Consider the following 20,885-nt stretch of genomic DNA (forward strand, 5'->3'; position numbering starts at 1 on the left):
GGAATAACTCAGTAGTGTCTTTCAGGAGTACGAAAAACCTATGGAATTCAGGCAACACGGAGTTCCATGTTGTGATCCAATAACTGAATTTAGTCTTATACTATTGTAAGATAAAATGGGGAAAAATATCCAGATTAGGACTGACTTATATGAAATATATAAATATTCACTAAAACAGATCTTCCTCTTTGATAAGTGTAGTAACCATTAGCCAAAGAGTTATTTTCTCCCTCTCATTCACACTCCAACTGCTTAAACATCCATGAAAAGAGGAAGGATGTTGAAAGGGGGAACTGAAAATAACATTCAATGCCCCACATAAGCCAAACAGCCCATCTGCTAAAGGTGGAAGTACTGTCTATTTAAGTCACAGCCCTAAGAAGTGGGACTGTTGTGTTTAGCACTCCCTAGGAAAGAAACAATTAAAAGTAGGTATTCCAAAGCCTACAAGAGTGCTCTATCCCTTGGGGGCTTAATAGATCAGTCTTCCTCCTCTTCCAAGGAAAGGAGAGGTATCTCTCCATTTTCTGAAGAAAAGAGGTGAGTGTCAAGGCTGTCAATATGCCATAGAGGGCAGCACTTTCCTCTCTGGTTGGTGAGGCCTGTATGCCATGGGCAGCAACAGGGTGCAAGTTTCAGGGAAGAATCAGCAGTATTTTGTTCTGGCCAGAGCTAGACCACGTTGGCTTTTGTGAACTCCTGCCTGAACACACCACTTGTCCCAGGCATTCCTGGGATACCTCTCTCCTGAGGTGATGCTTCTGCCTCAGGGTCAGGCACCCTTGCACTCAGTTGTTTGGCATCTCTGTCTTGTTGTGGGACATCATTGGGAACTATTGGCAACACCAATGAAAGCTATGAAAATAAATAATTACACTGGTGTCTCCAAATGTAAAATCTTTGATGGTACTGTCTTTTCACACATTGCATGCTGATATCACAAGACATACTAACCAGTTCTTACGCGACCACCTAGAGCACAGCACTGTCTCCAACACCAGAGACTCCTGAGACCTTATTATGCTTGTAGAACTCCTTTAAGCAATGGAAACAAACATGCCACATACTTTTTGTATATAAACAGTTACACACATAAGTGTCTATTATATAATAAAGTGACACGATAAAAGCTGAAACTGGTAGAACATGCTCAGGTAAACGCACGCCTACAATAACTTTCAGGTCCTCTCCTTAGCAGCAGTGCTATGGGTACAATGGGAACTTGACACGGCCTGGCTTTTGTTTTGGCTTTAATTCCTGGAATCTGACCAGCCCTTCAGAAAGATTGTGTTGGTTCTTCCAGTTACTTCCTTGTTCTGGAATTCACTTCCTGCGTTCGTGCCCTAGGATTTCCTCCAACTTTATCAAACGTAGCCCGGGGTTACTTTACACTGGGATTAGCCAGTGAATTACCTCACCAAATGACCAGGTTCACTTTCAAGCAGGGAATATTAATTCATGGCTAACAATAACACCTTGTAAACATTTCAAACTAGCTAGCCCATGCCAAAGGTCCTTTTCTTTTTCCTTCTTGAGCATTCAAAACTAATAACGAGGGATGTTAAAGCAGTGGAAAAAAATATTAAAACCAGAGGCTATTTTCTTCTAACTTGCTTTATTGGTGGCGTTAGGTTACACTATGATACTCGAGGCGTTTTCAAATCCTCCTGTGCCGTTCTGCCGCTACTTTCCAGCTGTGTCTCTGCACAAAACCAACAGTTTCTGGACGGCCGCTCCCACGCTGTGCCCGGCTCACGCTCTCACAGAACGCCCTGAGGCAGGCGAGAACGGCGGGCGGTCCCCTCGGGCGGCGCGCAAAGCACGGCCCCGCACAGCCCCTCAGGGCCGCCCCCAGCGGCGGGAAGCGCCGCCCGCCCGGTCCCCGCCCGCCCTGCCCCGCCCCGCCCCGGCGCCGCGCTCGCCGTCGTCCCTTGCGCGGCCGATCCGGGCCCTGCGCCTGACGCCACGGGCGCGCCCAATCGGCGGCGGCGCCGGGCCCGGGCCCTCCCCCCGGCGGCTCCCCACAGGGCAGGGCCGGGCCGGGAGCGGCGGCGGCGCGGCGCTGACTCAGCTCCGGCGGCCGCCGCCGCAAGATGAACATCATGGACTTCAACGTGAAGAAGCTGGCGGCCGACGCGGGCACCTTCCTGAGCCGCGCCGTGCAGGTAGGGCCGCCCCGCGGGGTGGGGCGGAGGGGGCACCGCCGTGACTGGGCTCCGTGAGGCCGCCGCGAGGCGTTGGCCCGGGGGCAGCCCGGTGCTCCTGCGGCTCCGTCGGGGGAACCGGGGCTCCGACGGGACGCGCCGGGGCTGCTGGCTGCCGAGCTGGGCTGGGCTGTGCTGGTTCGGGGCTCGTTGGGCAGCCTATTGTTTCTGAGTCGGTTTTCCCCTTTCCTCGCGCTGAGGGTACTGTAATTGGCTTTTGTTCCTTCGCCGCTGCCTTGAGCCGTAAGCCTCTTTCTTTACGTAATCAAACCTGAGCAGATTTCCGGTGGGGAGGTGGAGGTCCGAGCAGAGCGCAGTAATTCGCTGTGGTTTCTCGTGTTTTTTTCCGTGGGTCACGGTCAGGTTTGGCACGGGATTAAAGCGGTTATCTGGTGTGATCAGGCTGGTGTATTGGCTTAAATCTCCGTGTTCGAGCAGAACCGGCAATCAGCAGCACAGCAGAGCGCTGAAAATACAAACTCATCAGGAAACACTGTTGCTTAGATTGAAATTAGCTTCAAGTAGTAGTTGTGGCTTTCCTTTGTGATGGAGCTCTTTCCATGCCCCCCCCTCCCCGGCTTCTGTCACGGCTTCCCAGCCTGTCTTCCTTTCCAGCCTCCGCCCCTTTAGCTTTTTTTGCTGGCCAAGGGAAAAAGGGACGTGAAGTTCACCCCTTGTTGCAAGAGCCTGTGATGGGACCTTGCGATTTTTGTCACTTTCTCCTAAAATGAGATGCGTAATGAAGCCCCTGAGGGGGAGGAGTGAATCCTTCACACGTTATTGCAGTCTGAGTCGCTAATGCTGGGTGCGCTACTGCTGCTCCTCTCGTGTGTGTGTGTGTGTGTGTGTGTGTGTGTGTGTGTGTTTGTGGGACTGGCTATGGGAGGCCTACAGATGAGATTGAGAGGCAGCCTGTTTGTGGATTCGCCTTTTTATGTTCAGTTATCATTGGATAACATGGTGTAATCTGACAGTAGTTGCTTTGATATTAGAAACAAACAAACGAATGAAACAGTTCAGCAGCATAAAAGGGTATGTAAAAAAACCACTTGACTTCCATTTCAACGTACTTCAGCCATCTTAAAAGACAGTGAACACCTTGTTAGTGTTTCACAGGCTTTTCTGTTCAACGGGGATCGGGACTAACGAGCACCTGATGCTTATGTTCCAGAAAACCTTTTTCTCTGTGAATATTCCATATTCAGGCTGCTATATTCATTTCTACATTCCTTATCTATGGCGAAGTTCCTTTCTTCCATCGAGTAGCAAATGCTTTGAATGACTTGTTCTCAGTGAATCTTGCAGCAGTTCCAATTTGTGGAGCAAAGCAGAAAATGAGTGTAGTATTTGAGGTAAAATAAATAATGCTACAAAGTGTAGCATTATTTATGTGTTGTTCCTCTTGCCAGGCTCTGTAATTGACAAGCTGCGTGTATAGCAGATGGGAATGAGTTGGGCTTTTCCTCTTTAGTAGTAGGAATGCTTTTATTGTCCGTGACTTCTACCTGAAGTTAGAGGCTCTCTTGATGTAACTTCTAGGAATTTTGCAGTGCAACCCCAAAATGCCATTGGGGCCACAGTAACCCAGTTGTTTGCAGAACAGTACACTTTCCTTCTCTGTAAGCTGGTCACCTTCAGGCAACCTGTGTGTATATTTGGAATTTAATAGTGATAGCTTGATAGGTATCTTGCTGATGTGACTTGCTACAGAAGGCCGTTCTGGAATCCATACTGTCACACTTCTATTTTCCATATGGTCTGTATTGCTTTTTTTCTTTTTTTTTTTTCTTTAAATGGGTACAGGAAGTCTAACATGGAGTAAGCAGCCCTCACTGCGAAGTAGAGTTCTGAAAATACTAAGTGTAAAAGGCCATTTTGTAAACAAATACAATTCTTTGTAGTTAATCAAATTCAAAGCCATTTTATATTGTATTCTAATGAATCTGTAAAACCTTTTTGAGAACTGCTTACAGTGCCTGATGTTGCTTTAAGGAGCCTTTTAAACAGTAGTAGTAGCAGGTCCGTACCTAAATTCTATTCCTTCCCTATACTGCAGGTGAACTTTCTTACTAAGGCAGCTTACTTTTATGTACAACCCGAAATGTTGCAGCATGCCTCTAGACTTCAGATGTGCGTACTATCAAAGCTGGTTTTGTTCTAAGTGAAATGGAAATTAAAACAAACTTGGACAACACGGTTTTATTTGTATTATGCTCTCGTGTTTTACTGGGAGTTTATTCCACCTAAGAGCTTGCTAAGAATCATGTTTAACAGTTGGAGTGCTTCTAGTATTGCTTTCTTAACTGGAAAGACTGTTAAGGATTTAATTCTAAACCAGGTTCTTCTGAAAATGCCTGCCTTTGAACAGGCTGTCAAGTGATGAGATCATCATCATGCGGAACCACCGATCCGAGGAAAGTCAGGCCAAGCCCTTAGTTCCGGTTTTGTTTTGTTCCCTGACATGAAACATGTCTTCCTTCTCTCCCAGAGAACTGGGATTGAGGTATGAACTGGTTGTGAAGTAATAAGACTCTACATGAATTTAATATCAACTGAAATGAATCGTCTGCTGTATTTATTTAGCTAAATGAAGTTGCGTTGGATTTCATTGAAAATACAGATTGGAAGAGAACTCGGGAGGTCAATGTACTGTTTCTGTAAAGCTTAACAGGATCAGTTTTATCTAAACAGTTGCTAAAGCATTTGTCTGACCTATTCTAAAATGTGTCGTGTGTTTCCCACCTCTCCCCCCCAGTGTATATTCCACAACTTCCCAGGACAGTCTTATTTTAAAATTCAGTCCTTGCCTTGAAAGCTTTCTCTGATGGCTGATTTGAATCATCATACTGAATTTTGAACCCACTGCTTCTTGCCCTGTTTGCTGTAGACAGGATAGCACTCTTTAAATACAGTGAAGGTATCTGCAGTGAGAATCTGTCACGTCTTCAGCTTTCCCCATGGGAGAAGGGACAGCCTTAATTACAAGGCTGAAGTAATCTCGTAGCTGCCTCTGTTACCTCTGGACTCTCTTGGCTCTTATTTTCATGAGCACTGTGCAAAGTTGGACAAAATGCTTCAAGTGAGAACTCTTGGTAGCAAGAAGAGGAGGTAGAGCAGATTTCTTCATAATGTTGTAAATTACCCTTCTCTTCTCAGTGTGAGTAAAAAGCCCCCCCCTTTTTTTTTTTTTTGCTGATAGTAATGGTGCATTGTTGAACTTAACTTTCAAATCTATCCTTAGATTTTCAGTGATGTCTGAATAACGTTATGTGCAAATTATGAGAATGAATAGTTACTGTCTTAAACTTGCACTGGGAAACTATTTCTATGAATTAACTGTTTTCAACCTGTTTGACTAACCATAGTTCACAGAAGAAAAGCTTGGTCAAGCAGAGAAGACTGAACTGGATGCTCACCTGGAGAACCTCCTCAGCAAAGCAGAATGCACTAAGCTGTGGACAGAGAAAATAATGAAACAAACAGAAGTGTTATTGCAGCCAAATCCAAGTAAGGAGTCCTTTTTTTTTTTTTTTTTTTTTTTTTTTTTTTTTTTTGCAACTTTTGAATTCATAGCCTTGCCAGTGTCAATGTTTACTGGCATAGGTATTGCCTAAATTATGACTAACTACAGCAGTTTTAAAGGCTGCAGTTACAGAGGGGCACATCTTGAAGAGCTACTGGGAATAGGAGGTGCTGTACCAATTGCTTTCTTCCTGTTCTTCTATAAGAACTGTAAGAACTCTAAAGTTTTTCATGCAGATGCAGTGGCTCAAGGAATTTCATTGCTCTATTTCATTATATTAAACTTCCTGCATAATACAAATCATCTTGAAGCAGGCAAGATGAACTGAAATGTCTGTCTCTAACAATTCCTTTACTAAATACCTATGTTCTCTAGATGCTGGGTCTTCCCTAGCATGTAGACTTCCCCAGCTTTGTGGTTTTCTGTGTGTGGTACTTCTTTTGGTTTGTATTTAGGTGTTTAAGGTAGAGTGAAGATTTCTGGCCAAATTTTTAAAACCCCATTACAGGAGGGAAACAAAAAGTATAACTTTTTACTTTCATGGAAGACTAAGAAACCCTTGAAGCAAGCGTGATAAATGTGGAATATAGGTAGTCTCCAAGAACAGTATATTCAACTTCACATTGTTTGCTTAATGTTGAGTTTGAATGTCTGGGTTTAGAAATTCTGCATTCTTTTTCCTTTTCATTTGTTTTCTTTTCTACTTGTAAGTTGTGTTTTGAGTGACAGTATTTTAAGAACACTTTCTTTTTTTAGATGCCAGGATAGAAGAATTTGTGTATGAGAAACTGGACCGGAAAGCACCAAGTCGTATGAATAATCCAGAGTTATTAGGCCAGTATATGATCGATGCTGGTAATGAATTTGGCCCAGGAACAGCCTATGGTAAGTGAAAGCAGCAAATGAAGGGGAGAGAGGGGAAAATGCACAGATCTCTTCTTTCCTAAACAATGTAAAATTACATTTCTCATCTTCCTCTAGGAAGTTACCTTTTTGTTACAAAAGTGTTGTCTGAGAACTCAGTCTTGAGGCTTTGTTGAAACATACTAATGAGAACTGTATTCCTAATGTACTAACTTGAGCTTCCTTACTTAACTTACAGCAAAACTTCCAAGTATTGTTCAGTTAATGTACAAAAGCTACATGCATGAAGTTGGAGTTAATCATGGGAGTGAGAAGAGAAGCATTTTCTAGTAGCTAAGAAGGTGTTTTCCTTGCTATCAAGTACTCTTGTCTAATTACTGTGGTACAAGGGAAGGAAGTTGTTAGATTAATATAGAGATTACAATATCCAATCCTAACATAGGTGTGCACAATGGCATTTCCATATCTAATGCACCTTCTACAATGCTGTATCTATATGTATTGAAATCTGGCCTTCTCCTGTGATTGATATTAATATAAAACAAGAAGAATTAGCATTATTAGGTGATTCTAATGTATTTTGAAAGTATCTACTATGGTGTTGGATTGTCTTTCAAACTGTTGGCTTTGATTCTTGTTCCCATAGTAACTTGTTTTGATAACCACCTGCCTGAATTGCTATGAAACTATCATATTTTCTCATTTACAGGAAATGCACTCATTAAATGTGGAGAGACACAAAAGCGAATTGGAACAGCAGACAGAGAACTAATTCAGACTTCTGCTATAAACTTTCTTACTCCCCTAAAAAACTTCATTGAAGGAGACTACAAAACTATTACTGTAAGTTGAAGCGTGTGTTCTTCAGCGTTTCAAAATGACTGGAAGTGTAAATCTCTGAAGTGGTAGATAACTGTGCACTATTGGTTTCCTCAAACTAATTTAGAAAAGGTCAGATAAAATTGTGCCCTTGTATTTTCCTTCCTTTTGACCCATCAAAATTCTGAAGTCTTGCTTTTTATAACTATTGTACTTTAAAGGTACATACCTTGAGTATAAACTGTGTGAGAATAGTTAGGAGCTAATTCTGCTTCTTTGTTCAGCTGGAGAACGCTTTTTGTATGTGATACTGGGGTGGGGAGAAGGGATTCAAATAAACAGGATTTTGCTTTTGGATATGTACTTTATCTCATGAACTAACCTAACTTGCTTTCAGAAAGAACGTAAACTATTACAAAATAAAAGACTGGATTTGGATGCAGCAAAAACCAGATTGAAGAAGGCAAAAGTTGCAGAAGCTCGAGCTGCAGTAAGTAGTATTTTAAACCTGTCCATAACTTTCACACTTGTTATAAATAAGTCTGACTTCTTGGTTAGGTTTCCAGTACTAGCTTCTTGCCATCCCTTTTTTTTTTTTTTTTTCTAGACGAGATAATTTACTAGAAATGTGTCACAAGGAAATGGAAGTGAATTGCTGATCAAGATATTAGTCTTTTATTTTTAGGTTTCCGTTCAGTTGAATTTAGTTGATCCAAGTAAATATTCTACCTTTGTTCACTACTAGATGAGCCTGTAGTGCCAAAAATAACTTGCTACTATCTGCCAGACATTTGAAAGTATAAATCACATCACGTCTGTAGGAAATCTGTGATGAAACACCTTTGTCATGTAATAAAACTAAAATAAATACCAGGATTTAGATTTTATTTATTTGAATCTTTGCAAGTGTTAAAGCATACATACAATCCCAATTTACATACTCATCTAGACTTAACGTCACTATATCAAAATTTTGTATTTTCTTGCTTCACATAACAAGACTCAAACTTGCATCTCTTAACCATTGTCACTGCCTTAACTAAAAAGCTGAGATATCTATAAATTCAGTATTTTAAGTAATGCGGACTAGATAATCAAATGTATGCAATTTCAGCAGCATGTGCTTGAAGTATTTTCACAACTATCTATTGACTGAAATTGCAACTGTTAGTTAAAGAAACGATGGATACTGACGTGATTTCCACCACCCCACAACCCTCTGCCTTAGGGGTTAGGGCATTTAGTGTGGTAGGTTTTACGCACTTAGATTCTGAAGAAATAAAGATAGTTTAAATGCCCAGGAAGAATGTGTGTGGTGTGTAGCATGAAGAGGCAGAAGTGGGACTCTCAGACTTTGCTGGTGAATAGATCACTGTCCTAAAGACCTCAGCATCATTGGTGTGACTAAGCTGCACGGATAAAGCACCTCACATCTTTGGGGTGGTAATCACTTTTTTTTTTTTTTTTTAAAAAAAGAACAAATACATCTGCCTTACAGTTCTGCCTCTGTCAATCCTCCGTGTCATGCATGCTATCCCTATGTATTTAAACTGTTGATAGGTTTTTAGATCCGTGTACACATTTTCCCCTGTGTTATGTTAATTTTATGCAAAAAGTTAATTTTCTGCTTGTCAAGCTTTCTGTAATTAGTAAGATTACCAATGGAGTGCAGAGCAGGTTATTAGTCATCTTGCATTGAATAGAGAAGCAATGGATAATAAACTATTCCTTTACTTGGATTTTTTCAAAGTTCCCTGTTCCCCAAAACCTCCCTCAAGAAAAAAAAGTTTTGCGTATTATCATGGTAGCAGGTATATTCTGTACTTCTTAAATAGAAATACTGTGAGGAAATTGTTCCTGCTTAGTTTACTATTAAAAGGAAGGTTCTATATTGAGTTTATTAGTTCCATCAACAGTGTAATCATCCAGATCTGCATGCTTGGACAAAACTATTGACAGTTGCTGCTGCTGCTACTTAACCAGTCTTAAATATTCTTATAGCAAGTAATTCAGTTTTACTCACAAGTAATTTTGTGGTGGTAGAGCATGAAACTTGAGGCTTCTTACATCACTACCTTGCCTATACTTCAACTTTAATTACATTTTAACAGCAGTATGCCTGTCTGAGAAGCATTGGATTTCAGAGTTCCCAGAGAAGTGGAAAAAATTGCATCTATACTTTTATCTGCTGCAATATAGAAAGGGAGGCTAACATGGGTGTAGGTGCAATGAAATGGTTTGCCTTTTGCTGGTTCACTTCTTTTTGAAGGAAGATGTCTGACAAACACTGCTGAACCTGATAGGCTAGCAATATGTATTGAATGAAATATTTGTTTCACTACTTTGTCAGGATGGAATAAAGTGTTAAATTAGGATCTACTTTTAAACATTTTTTCCTGTTGTAGATGTATTTGAAGTTATTTTTACCATGCTTATTGTACAACTGAAGTAGCTTAGATCAGTATTTAGAAGAGCTAAATAAAACTGTTTGGATTTCAATATTCAGTTCATAATCTTGCTTAGCTTATATTTGCAGTGTTTGGTGCCAATAATCTGTTCACCTGTTATATTCACTGTTGTAACTTGCTTTTGTCTTTTATCTATGTACTTAAGCAACTAAACACCTCTCAGCCTGAAGAGAATAACATTATGGTAAATGTCTCTTACGTGCTCAACTTGCTGCATGTAAAATGGCTGAAGGTTTGTTGGCCTCCTGTGTTCATTCATTTTCTGTCAAATGGTTCCTCTTGCTATCCTGCTAATTTGGCTTTGTTTCAGACGTTTTCCATTCCAAACAGGGTCTGTAGTTAACTTTATATGTAAGGATACTAAATACGCTTCTGGTGTATAGCATTAGATGTTTTCATCAGAAATACTTCCGATGATCTGAAAGTATGCAATACTGTGTTCGCATTCATATGCGTTTATTAGTGTAAATCTAAGCTGCAAAGGAATTGATTTTTTTATCCCTTGTGAAATTAGTTTTACCCATCGAAGGGAAAGGAATTATTTTATTTTCATGTTGTTATCATAGGGGTAGGAATAAGTGATGTGAAACAGCCAGGAATACACAGAAATTATTCATTTTCTTCAAGCTGTGTTTTATGAATATCTGGAACTGGGTAATGTCACATATGTGGAGGACTTAGATTCACAATTATGGTGCTAAAACTGTACTTAAAGTGGGGGAGGAGGGCATTAGTAATGTACGACAGTTTGTCCTGACATAGTTCGGATCTGGGATCTGCACAGCATAGTGGGTCTCATTGCAGTAAGTGTTACAGATTTCTCAGTTGTGATCAGGTAAAGGAGCACAGAAGTTTGTCTCAACTTGCTTCTGCAGCTTTTATGGACATTTCTTCCTACCAAAGTCCTGATTGTGTCATCTTCTTAGAACTGCAGAAATAGTGAGGTTAAAGGACAGCTGCACTGCAAGAGGGGTTTGGGATAGCAAGCTGAAGTAATTAAGTTCTAGAGTAAATTCCTTGCAGTTCTATGACTACTGTGCTATGTGCTCCTATTGAATTCTCTGTGAATTCTCAGTTTGAGAGTATTTTAATAATCTTAGTTTCAATGGAATTCTTGTGAAATAAGAAACTGGTAATGGTATTAGCAAGAGAAATCATTAATTTGTCTGTTTCGGTCTTTATCTAGAGTGGTGTTAAACAGAGAATAGCTTTCCATAATTTGCAGTATTCTAACATACCAAGATAACCAAACTTCATCCATATAGTGTCTTAGTTTTATTCATATCACTTCCTAATCTTAAATCTTTAACTGTAATAATGTTACAAGTATATATTTAAAGCAATCAAGTTCTACATGTCATGTATTTTTCAGTGTATAAACTTATTTATGAATATATTGCAGAGATTAAGTGCTATCTGTACTTAATTTAGCTTCATTGTATATGAAGGGCTTTAGGCAATTAACTTATTCATAGAGCCTCTCAAATCCCTGTGGAATTCTGAGGACAGGAAAATAATTAAGACAGCATAGAGTTGCATCCACTAATAAAGTACCACCAATCTCTAAGTTTTTTTTCTTTTTTTTTATTTTTTCCCCACACTTTTAATGCTGACTAGATATGGGCTGAGGAAGTGACAAAAGTAAGTAAACAATTTAGAAATGGCAGAATTCTGAAACAATAACTTGTGCTAGTATAATGTAATAAAGGATATTGCATGTTGTTGATTTTGGTCTAATGCTGTTGCATTGCATCAGAATACTCTGGTTCCCTCTAGGGACTTCCAAATTCCAATGGCAATACAAAGTCTGTAGCGTGTCTTATACTAAGCAATAGTTAGCCAGAAACAGCTTACTACCATATGACTGTCATGTGACAAGACAGACTAGAAAAAGAACTACAAGACCTGTCTCTTAAAAGTTATTGACAAGGTGTCCTGTTAACAATGAACCCTTAAGCTTTTTTTTGAAAATTTTCAGAAAGGTAAGGGTATAGTAATCTAACCTGTCCTGAAAAATGCTGACCATCAGCTTTTACTCAGAACATAAAGCAGTACACAAAATGCTGGAGTGTGTGCCAGAAATGTCAATAAACCCATGTGATGTTGTTGTTTTTTGTTACAGCCCTTCTCCATATTGTCACAAGAGAATGCAGTGCTTAGCTTAAGCAATTGAAATTAGGAAGTAGGCACATCTGAAAAATAACTGGGCTGAAGGGTGGTTCTTCAGCTTCTCTATAACATAAGGGAGGCTGAAAGCTTTAAATCATGTCATGAATTATGTACATTTTTTTTTAACCATATAGAAAGCAGGTACTATTCAGAACAAACTATACCCCACACATCACACTGAAGAAACCTGGACAGGTTCCTAAAGGCAGCTGGTCAGTTACTCTCATGGATGTTTCATCCTCTTACAGCTTCCTGTTCTCATGTGTTTACTTACCTGGCAGGAAGAAAGAAAATGTTAGTAACTTTTTTAGGAGAACTGGAAGGCTAGCCTTTTTATCTCCAAATAGTTTACATATTACTTTGTTGTTTTTGTAGAGGAAATTAAGATATTGGTTATACAGAAGTGAATGCTTTTCTTCCCCTCTTGGCTATCAGAATTGCTGTTCTCCACTGCTTGTTCTTTCGTTTCTCTTGGGGACTTCCAGATGGATTTCACTGATATCAATACAAAGATTTAATAGGAAAATTCCAAGCAAAGTTTCTTGCCTCAGAAAACTTGGAAAATGTAATTAGTTTGTAACTTGATACACATGATCTCTCAGTTTTAAGTAGGAAACACACAGTACCCTATAGCTGCTTTCTCACTGTGCTTGATTAATGTGTAAGCCTTCACAGCTGCGGTGACTTAGATGAAAAATGTTTTCTCGAGTAACTGTTATTCTTCTGTGCTTATTTCTGAGATTAAGATCCTTCCACATGGCTTTCCATTTTGATTAGCATTAATGCCATGCAAGAACAAAATGTTTGCAACCACATAAAAACCTCAGGAAACTGGAAAAAAATAGCTTCATGAAAATATATTTCCCTACTTCATTGTGTTAAGAAGAGTAACTGCTCTATCTTGGATTTAATGCAGATTTCCCCCATGGGTTTCTTTCTGGAGAATAACAGAAGGAACTAAATGCATATAAGCACTGAGGCAGGGTAATAAAGATTCCAGGACTGAGGACATTCTGTCTTGGAATAGTAAGTCTTAAATATTACAACATAGATTTCTCTGTATTTGTGTCTTTTGAGTACTGTTCTTTTTTTTCCAAAATACTGTGAAGTAATTTGGTTTGTGCTAGATTAAGTCCTTTAAAACTACTATGATGCTGTTTGATCCAGTTAAAAATCCTTGATAGGTAACGAGGAAAAAAAAAAAAGGATTTCTTTAAGTATCAAAATTGAATCCAATCATCTTAATAGAAATTCTACTCTATTTAGGATTAGAACATTTGATATAGTCCAGATACATTTTTTTTTTTTTTTAAGACACCTCAATTCCAAACTCCAGAAATAGTTTTAGTAGATTGGTGGTTAGTATGCAACATTAATATATGATATATCCTGTTAATCCTGACACAGAATTACGTCTGGCTGATTGTTGTGTGGTTGTCTGGCAAAATGATGTCAGGTTTACCCTAAATATCGGAGTAGAGCCATGTTAACTTGAAATATGGAAAAAAATCACGCTCTCCTTGACTGCCACTGCTGTGCTAGCAGAACCTGTGGTTTAGACACTGTTGTGCTGATGAATACTTGGTTTGTTATTGGGAGAGGTGGGGTAATACTGCTGGCAGAAAAATGCCCTCCTTTTGCATATGTTGGATCTATGTGGTAGGTATCGGATGTTAAAGGTGTTTGTCACATAGGTAGTGTCTTGATGGTTCTGAACCTAGAAAGCAATTATTTATTTTTGTGTAGTGAAGATCTGCAAAGAAAAAGCACAGGATTCAAACACCTAAACATGTGATTAAATGCATTTGTATGAGTAGCTCTGAATAAAATTGGACTGTTGTGGTTGAAAAGTGTAATAGAGTGCATTGTGCAAGTACCTAATATGCATACTTGCTTTTAGTCTGAACAGGAAGTACGAATTACTCAGAGCGAATTTGACCGTCAAGCAGAGATTACCAGACTTCTGCTGGAAGGAATCAGCAGCACACATGTGAGTACACAAAAGGGGGGAAATACAGTTAAAATCCAGGCACTTCCTTTTACTGTAGGTTTTTGTTGTTGTTTTAAACTACTTGGGAACAGTGGGCTACTAGGTTTTGCTTTACTGCCTTAAAAAGTATCCCACAGACACTTTTTTTTTGTATTATACCTTAGTATCCAGTGAATTTATTCTTAATTTTCTGTTTACCTTGAACTCAGGTGTTTTCATTTTTATCCTTTCAATTTAGCTTTCCATTTATCAGATCAGATAAAAAAAAAAAAAACATGCTAAAATATCCTGTTGTGGAAACAATATTAGGTAAATGGCGTGATTGTTGGACAGAACCTATTTTTTTGTGCTTGATTAAGCTGATTTGTGATGTTTTATTGTAGTTACCTGCTAAATAGGCACCTGCACAGTGCCTATGTGGAGTAAATCCTTTGTCCCTACGTTGGCCTTACCAACGTGATAAGTAGGCTAGTCTTTCTGATGCAATCTGAAGTTCTTGCAGGCTAAGAACTTGAATTCCTTGCTGTGTTATAGGCACATCATCTTCGCTGTCTGAATGATTTTGTTGAAGCTCAGATGACCTACTATGCACAATGTTACCAATATATGTTGGATCTCCAGAAACAACTTGGAAGGTAGTAATGCTGCAAAAACTTCAGAAAACTTCTTATACAGTTTCTCCATTCAAATTTTTCTTTACCAGCCAGTCTGTCTTAGGGCTATTCCAAACCATATTATTTAGGTGAGCATATGCACTGAAGGGTTGTCTGTACTTCAAAGTTTACTGTAGTGGCTGTTTTAAAGAACTGTCTCTAAAGTATCTTTGCTTTTGTTTTTCATGGAGAGGAAGTAAAAACAAAAGTGTTTTTAATTCTTGTCCTTTTCCTGACTTGCTACTTCCTGTGGCATTTGATGTCCTTTCCTCAGTTTGTTTAAATAGATAGTTTAAAGACTTTTCCAAAAAATCTTTAATCTGTTTTTTAAAGAAGCTACGTCTTTAAAGCTACATTGCACTGAAAGAAGTATGCAATCTTAAAATTTGGTAGCACATGAATGCGAGTTTTAGAACTGAAGCTTGAGAATAAACATTCACTGAAATAAGGACAAGTGCCTCTTATATTAAAGAGTAGGTGAAGTATATTTACACAAATATTTTGAGAAGTTGTTTTTAAAATTTGTACTCTTATCCTAGTTTACTTGCCTAACAGAAAGCTTTAAGCATGATAGGTTTAACCTAAAGAACATATTTGTCATTAAAATCTCTTGCTTTAGGATGTATAGCATATTTAGAACAGCTGTCTTTGTTTAAAATGTATGTAAACTGCTACGAGGTATAAAAATAGTATATTTGAAGAAAATACTGCCTCTAGGAAAACAGAAGGATATATCTTTATGTTGCTATGATCTTATTAGTATTTTAGATAAAATTATGACTGCTAGAAGACCAAAAGCTTGGAAGCTTTTAAAAATCCCAGGTTCCTCAGTCAGACCACTTAAGTTTATTTGCTTATGTGGATTAAAACAGACAGGTTCTCAAGTTGCACTCCTTGCTTTGGAAGAGTTTCTCATTTTATAAGTACGTGGTGGGTAGTATTTGTGGTAGCTATTGGATTAAGTAGGTGAACAGGGTATGTGAGATGTTCGTCTCATGTTACACACAGGCAGATATAGCCACAAAATAAATAGCCTAGGCAGCTCAGTTAGGTTTTGGTTGTATTTGCAAGCACTCTCTCAGTTAAAAAGGGATGTGAAGTGCTGGGTTACGTGTGCTCTTTTCACACATCTCAGAGCAACACTGTGCCATATCCTCACATGAAAGCCAAGAGCTGTGAGGAGCTATTTTTGTTTTGAGATCTTTAGTGAACCAAAGGTGTGCCAGCTCTAAGTGGGATAGTTACTTGAAACAAAAACTTGGTTCCCAGTGTAGATGCATATTAAATGTTTTATCTGGCACAGAATCTAGGGCATAAACCCTAACCCAGTTCACATTGAGACTATTCAAGTTCCAAGGCTGACCACTGATTTTGCAGATGTACTCTCCAGAGTCAGTTGTGGGCAGGGTGAGAAGAAAACTTTCACTCAGTTCTCTTTAAGTAAGTAGACATAGTTTTATGGATGTTTTTCTTCAATGCAGTGCCAGCTACTTATCCCTCTACTGCATTTTTCTTCTGAGTGGCTGCTTAAAGAATCAAATCTCCCAGATTAAAATCAGTATTTTTCTTTTTTGTTTATTCCCTGTATTTAACTAAACAAATCTATTTCAAATATCCTAGTACTCTGGCTTTTTTTTCTTCCTGACAACTGCTTTTGCTCTGAATTTTCTCGGCTTCCCTGACAGTCAAGCCTAAGTTTTGGCAGCATTTAGTCTTCCATCTTACCCTTTACTATTCCACACGCTGTGAAACTCCTACTAAAGTGCTTTAAAAAAAATTAAATCTCAGACAATCTCTATACAGCTGAAGAATTACAGTAATGTACCTCCATAGAGCTTTGCAAAAAGTGAGACTTAATGCTTTACTGATTGACCAGGTGGTTAGAAAGTCTTTAGTTTTCTTCTCCACTAGCTGTACAAACCAGTGACCTTTCAAACTGAGCGGAATGATCCACAAGTAATTACTGTGTTAACAGAGAATAGGTTTAACAGTATATTAAACAGTTATTTAGTGATATTCAAAAGCAGCTGATTATCCCTTTAAAATTTGAATGCCAACTATGATAATAATAAATACGTCACAAGGCACATCTGAGTTATCCCTATGAAAATGCTGTGGTGTTGATTTTTCTCCTTCTGTTTTGCTGATTTGATTTGCTTATTAAAAAAAGTGTGGGGGGGTAACGTGTCCATATGCTGGATTGTAAAGAAAAAGCATCTATGCAGAAGGACTGATGAGGAAAGTTGTGTGGAATTGATTGACTAGTTGATGCATAGACTGGTCAGAAGAAGCGTGGAAGGAAATAGAGCTACAGGCCCACATCATCCTGACTTGGACTAATTCTCCTTGCTGACCCTCACCTTTTTCTGTGTGTCAGCTCTGCCGTTTTTCAAAACCGTCACTGGCCTGCTCTTAGGGTATAATCAGATGAGTGTTGGAACAAAGTCAGGCAGTGAGGAATGACTGCATCAACTACTAAATGAGTTTTGTCTGCCATGGAACCGTATCGCAGGATGCAGGGCAAAGTGAAATAAGATGGTAACACAGTCTCACAGTTCATCATTCACAACCATGCAACTCTATCCCCTTTATCCCCCACCCCAAAATATGTTGCTCTCTTGCTCTTCTTTCTGCTCCTTCCACTTTTTAGACAAGTTGTTCTGTCCTTTCTGTTGTATCACCTCTGTGTTGCAACACTTTTTTGCCATCAGTTCATGTATATGTATTTACTGGCTTAGCTTTCAGTCAGGTTAATGAGTGGAATTGACTTTATGGAAGTGTCTGGCAAGCACTACAGCTGGCAAAGAACAAGCAGTAATCTGATCTAGAAAGGAGGGCCCTGAGTTGATTTAAGTTCATCTTTACTGTTAAAAATATTTTTGCTTTATAACACGCAGCTAGCTGGATCAACAAACCGATTTAGACTACAAAAACAGCTGTCTTTTTTTTTTTTATTCTTTCAGAGGAGGGCTGTGTTTTTAACCTATATTATTTCCCTGATCTGGTTCACTAACACAAACCTTTGTGTAGCCATATAACTAAGGAATTAGCAGGAGGGGGTGAAGGTTACTCTTACTGGCAGAGCTGCCAAAATAAATGTTTATTAAAATGAAGTGTGAATTAAGTCTGACCAATAGTACTTGCCTATTTTTTTTTTAAGTGGCAATGTTTATTTTAAAGTATATTGGTTTGGTTTATACTATGCATTAGGAACAAATCTTTATTTAGGTTTGTACAAATATCAGTGCTTTCCAATTGCTGCTGTCTGCTGCTGTCTAATCCATAACTGATGAAGGCAAGAATACTGATTTAGGTGTGAAGGCATGTAGAACCGATTCACCCAGAAGTCGTTTTGTTTTGTTTTTCCCTACAGCTTTCCATCTACTTTTCTCTCTAACAATAATCAGTCTTCCTCGACTCCTGTGCAAAGCATTTCTACTCCCTCAGTTTTGGCCTCAGCTTCTGCTTCATTGCCTTCAGTAAGCAATTCAATAGTTACTTCAGGCATCAGTGAACTGAAGTCATCAAGTGGCAGCAGGAAAGCTAGAGTTCTCTATGATTATGATGCTGCAAACAGCAGTGAGTTATCACTACTTGCAGATGAGGTAAGTTTTCTAAGTATCTCGGTCACTTAAGAATATACTCAGAATGCTTGTGACTATCTAGTGAAGATGTGCTACGTGAAGAAATCTGTGTAGTTGATTTTCTTTTTAATTAAACTTCAATAGCACTCTGAGAAGCTAGCGTCCAGTACCTGTATACCCTGATGTTCTATACTGAGAGTTAACATCTGTTATACCTGCTCAGCTTGCAAGAAGAATTTTCTAGATAATCAAGGTTCAACTGTTCAGTCTTCCTTTTAACATACCTCTAACACTGGTATCAATATAATTAGTCTTTCAAACATGAGATGTTGCATTTTGAGAAGAATATGGAAGTAAAATCACTTCTGGTTTTGGTGGTGTGGTGGTAGTGCTGTGCTTAATCCCCTTCTAATTGAATTCTTAATACTTGAAAGTCAGAAAGCCTACAGAAAGCAGGCAAAGATATAAAATAAAGTCACCTACTTATGTGACTGTAGCTGAGTGAAGAATAACGTCCGCAAAAAATGTTATAACTTTTTCATGTGTGCATTACTTACATATTTTTATTTGACTTTTGTCTTACGTAGACAGTGACTCTAGATGGAAGCCGTGGCCTCAGATTTTCTGTTAAGGTGTAGCCCATCAACATCACCTGTCTTTCTGTCATGTACTTGAAGATCCAGGGAACTTGCTTTTAGGTTGCCTGTTGATGGAAAATATACAAGATACATGGATTTAAAAAAACAAACAAACTAACTAAAAAGAGTAACAGTAATTAATAAAAACTTCATAAAAGAGGTGAAATATTTGAAATATGCTACCATATTTACTTCTTTTCCATGGACCAATGAAATAATTTTTATGAGCACTAGATTTTTTTCTGTAGATACTCAGATGGTTAGTTTACCTTGGTTAATCCTGTTTCTAAGACCTTGTAAAGACTAAAGACTTTTTTTCCTAGGCAATTATTAGATTATAATGATGTGTTTCTGTTTTTTAGGTGATAACAGTGTATAGTATCCCGGGCATGGATTCAGACTGGCTGATGGGTGAAAGGGGAAATCAGAAAGGCAAAGTGCCTATTACTTATTTAGAACTGCTAAACTAAATGGCTGGCCTGAGTAAAGACTGTCAATTATGGTGACACCATATTTATATACAATTAATGTTATGTAAGCAGGTTTAAGTGTCTTCCATGTTTCTTTCTTGAGGGACAAATACCAGCCATTACAAACTGGCTTTTCTGCCAGCATGGTTGCATGGTAAATACTCTATTCAAACTTAATGTGTTTAAAGCTTTTACTTCATGTGCCAAGAACATGTTTCCTACAGATTTGTTTCTACTGAAGTTTTCACTAATACCAGCTTCTACTTTTGAGTAACCTAGATTGAAAGCAGGAGGTACTGTTTTCTACTGAATTTTTTCATTAATGGCAAAGCTTTTCTTCACATAAAATAAACTTATTGTGAACTGATGCAGGTGTAATGCACGTTATTTGAATAATCCAAAACAAACATGAAACGTAAGCCTTAAATAAATCCATATGGGTTTGTTCCCAACACGTGTGGAGCACAAATGTACAAATGTATGGCTATCCACTGACTAACTTGTGCATTTAATCACCGCTGAAAAATGAAAACAGATGTCCTCTCTGTTGAAAACGTAAGGCAAAATGCTAGTATGTTGAGGTTTTAAACTGCACATAGGTGTATTGACACAAGTTAATGACACGCATTCTGACACTTTAATCTCGCTTTGTATTCATATTCTTTAATTGCTTTCCAGAAAAGAGGCTAATTCACTCTGAGTAACTATCAAGATTCTTTCAAGTGCAAATCTGCCTTTATGTTAAATCAAGCACAACATTTTTGCTAACCAAGTATCTACTCATTTAATCTCTCATGAGCATACATTTACATTTTTATTAAAAACTATAATCTGAGTAAAAGTAATCTATATTCACACTTCCTATGCCACAGTTTATTGTCATGTCCTGATTGGGTTGAAGTAATATTATGCTTCTGCTTTGCAAGAGGACCTCCTTTAAGTATGCAGGAAGTAAAAATGCCCCTTACTCTTTCATAAATAGTTTTTTCAGGCTGTAAAATGTTAAAAGGATAGATTGCTCTCAATCTTTTCTGAAGTAGCCGTAGATTTAATTCATCGAATTGGACTGGTTGCATGAGGAGCATAACTTACTTTCCAGTGGAAGGAAATTCCTTCTGTTGCAGGAAGATGTAACATTTGTGGAAGTCAACTTTAACTCTCAGCAGACGCTGGTACTAGGTGCTTAGTTGAATGCTTCTGATCAGCAACTTTAAAATTCAGTGCAAGCAAGTATTGATGAAACTTTCAACAAAACAAATTACTTCAGTGGGATGAAATTTGTTGGTTTTTTTTAGGTCATGTGTTGGTTTAATTAAAAGGTGTTTTCTATTTTGAATTATACTTCCAGTAGTCTCCTTCAGTTTTGAAGTGCAGAGGTTGCATTAAAGCACAAAGCAGGGCAGGAACCAAGAAAATCTGAGGTTTATTTGGTCTGTTAAATGTGAAAATTAGAGAAGTCAACAGTAATAATTCCTGATAAGTTATAATTCACCATCAATAATT

The 20,885-nt window shown here is 38.5% G+C and overlaps 1 protein-coding gene across 1 annotated transcript; it reads left to right on the forward strand.

Moving 5' to 3' along the window:
* Window positions 1–1,945: 1,945 nt before the first annotated feature.
* SH3GLB1 (SH3 domain containing GRB2 like, endophilin B1) lies at window positions 1,946–19,749 on the forward strand. Its single transcript, XM_084290699.1, has 9 exons — window positions 1,946–2,165; window positions 5,570–5,711; window positions 6,484–6,612; window positions 7,301–7,434; window positions 7,808–7,900; window positions 13,948–14,037; window positions 14,572–14,672; window positions 18,064–18,295; window positions 19,275–19,749. The coding sequence occupies exons 1-9, from the start codon at window positions 2,094–2,096 to the stop codon at window positions 19,380–19,382; spliced, it is 1,101 nt and encodes a 366-aa protein (XP_084146825.1). The 5' UTR covers window positions 1,946–2,093; the 3' UTR covers window positions 19,383–19,749.
* Window positions 19,750–20,885: the final 1,136 nt, after the last annotated feature.

Source organism: Netta rufina (assembly GCF_964035555.1).
Source record: "Netta rufina genome assembly, chromosome: 8".
In the NCBI taxonomy this organism is placed as follows: Eukaryota; Metazoa; Chordata; class Aves; order Anseriformes; family Anatidae; genus Netta; species Netta rufina.

Excerpts from the sequence above, each read along its gene's own strand:
- SH3GLB1 (XM_084290699.1), top strand. The coding sequence starts at position 2,094 with ATGAACATCATGGACTTCAACGTGAAGAAGCTGGCGGCCGACGCGGGC. Across the intron at positions 7,901-13,947 it reads TTGCAGAAGCTCGAGCTGCA|TCTGAACAGGAAGTACGAAT; the intron begins GTAAGTAGTATT and ends ACTTGCTTTTAG. Across the intron at positions 14,038-14,571 it reads AAGGAATCAGCAGCACACAT|GCACATCATCTTCGCTGTCT; the intron begins GTGAGTACACAA and ends GCTGTGTTATAG.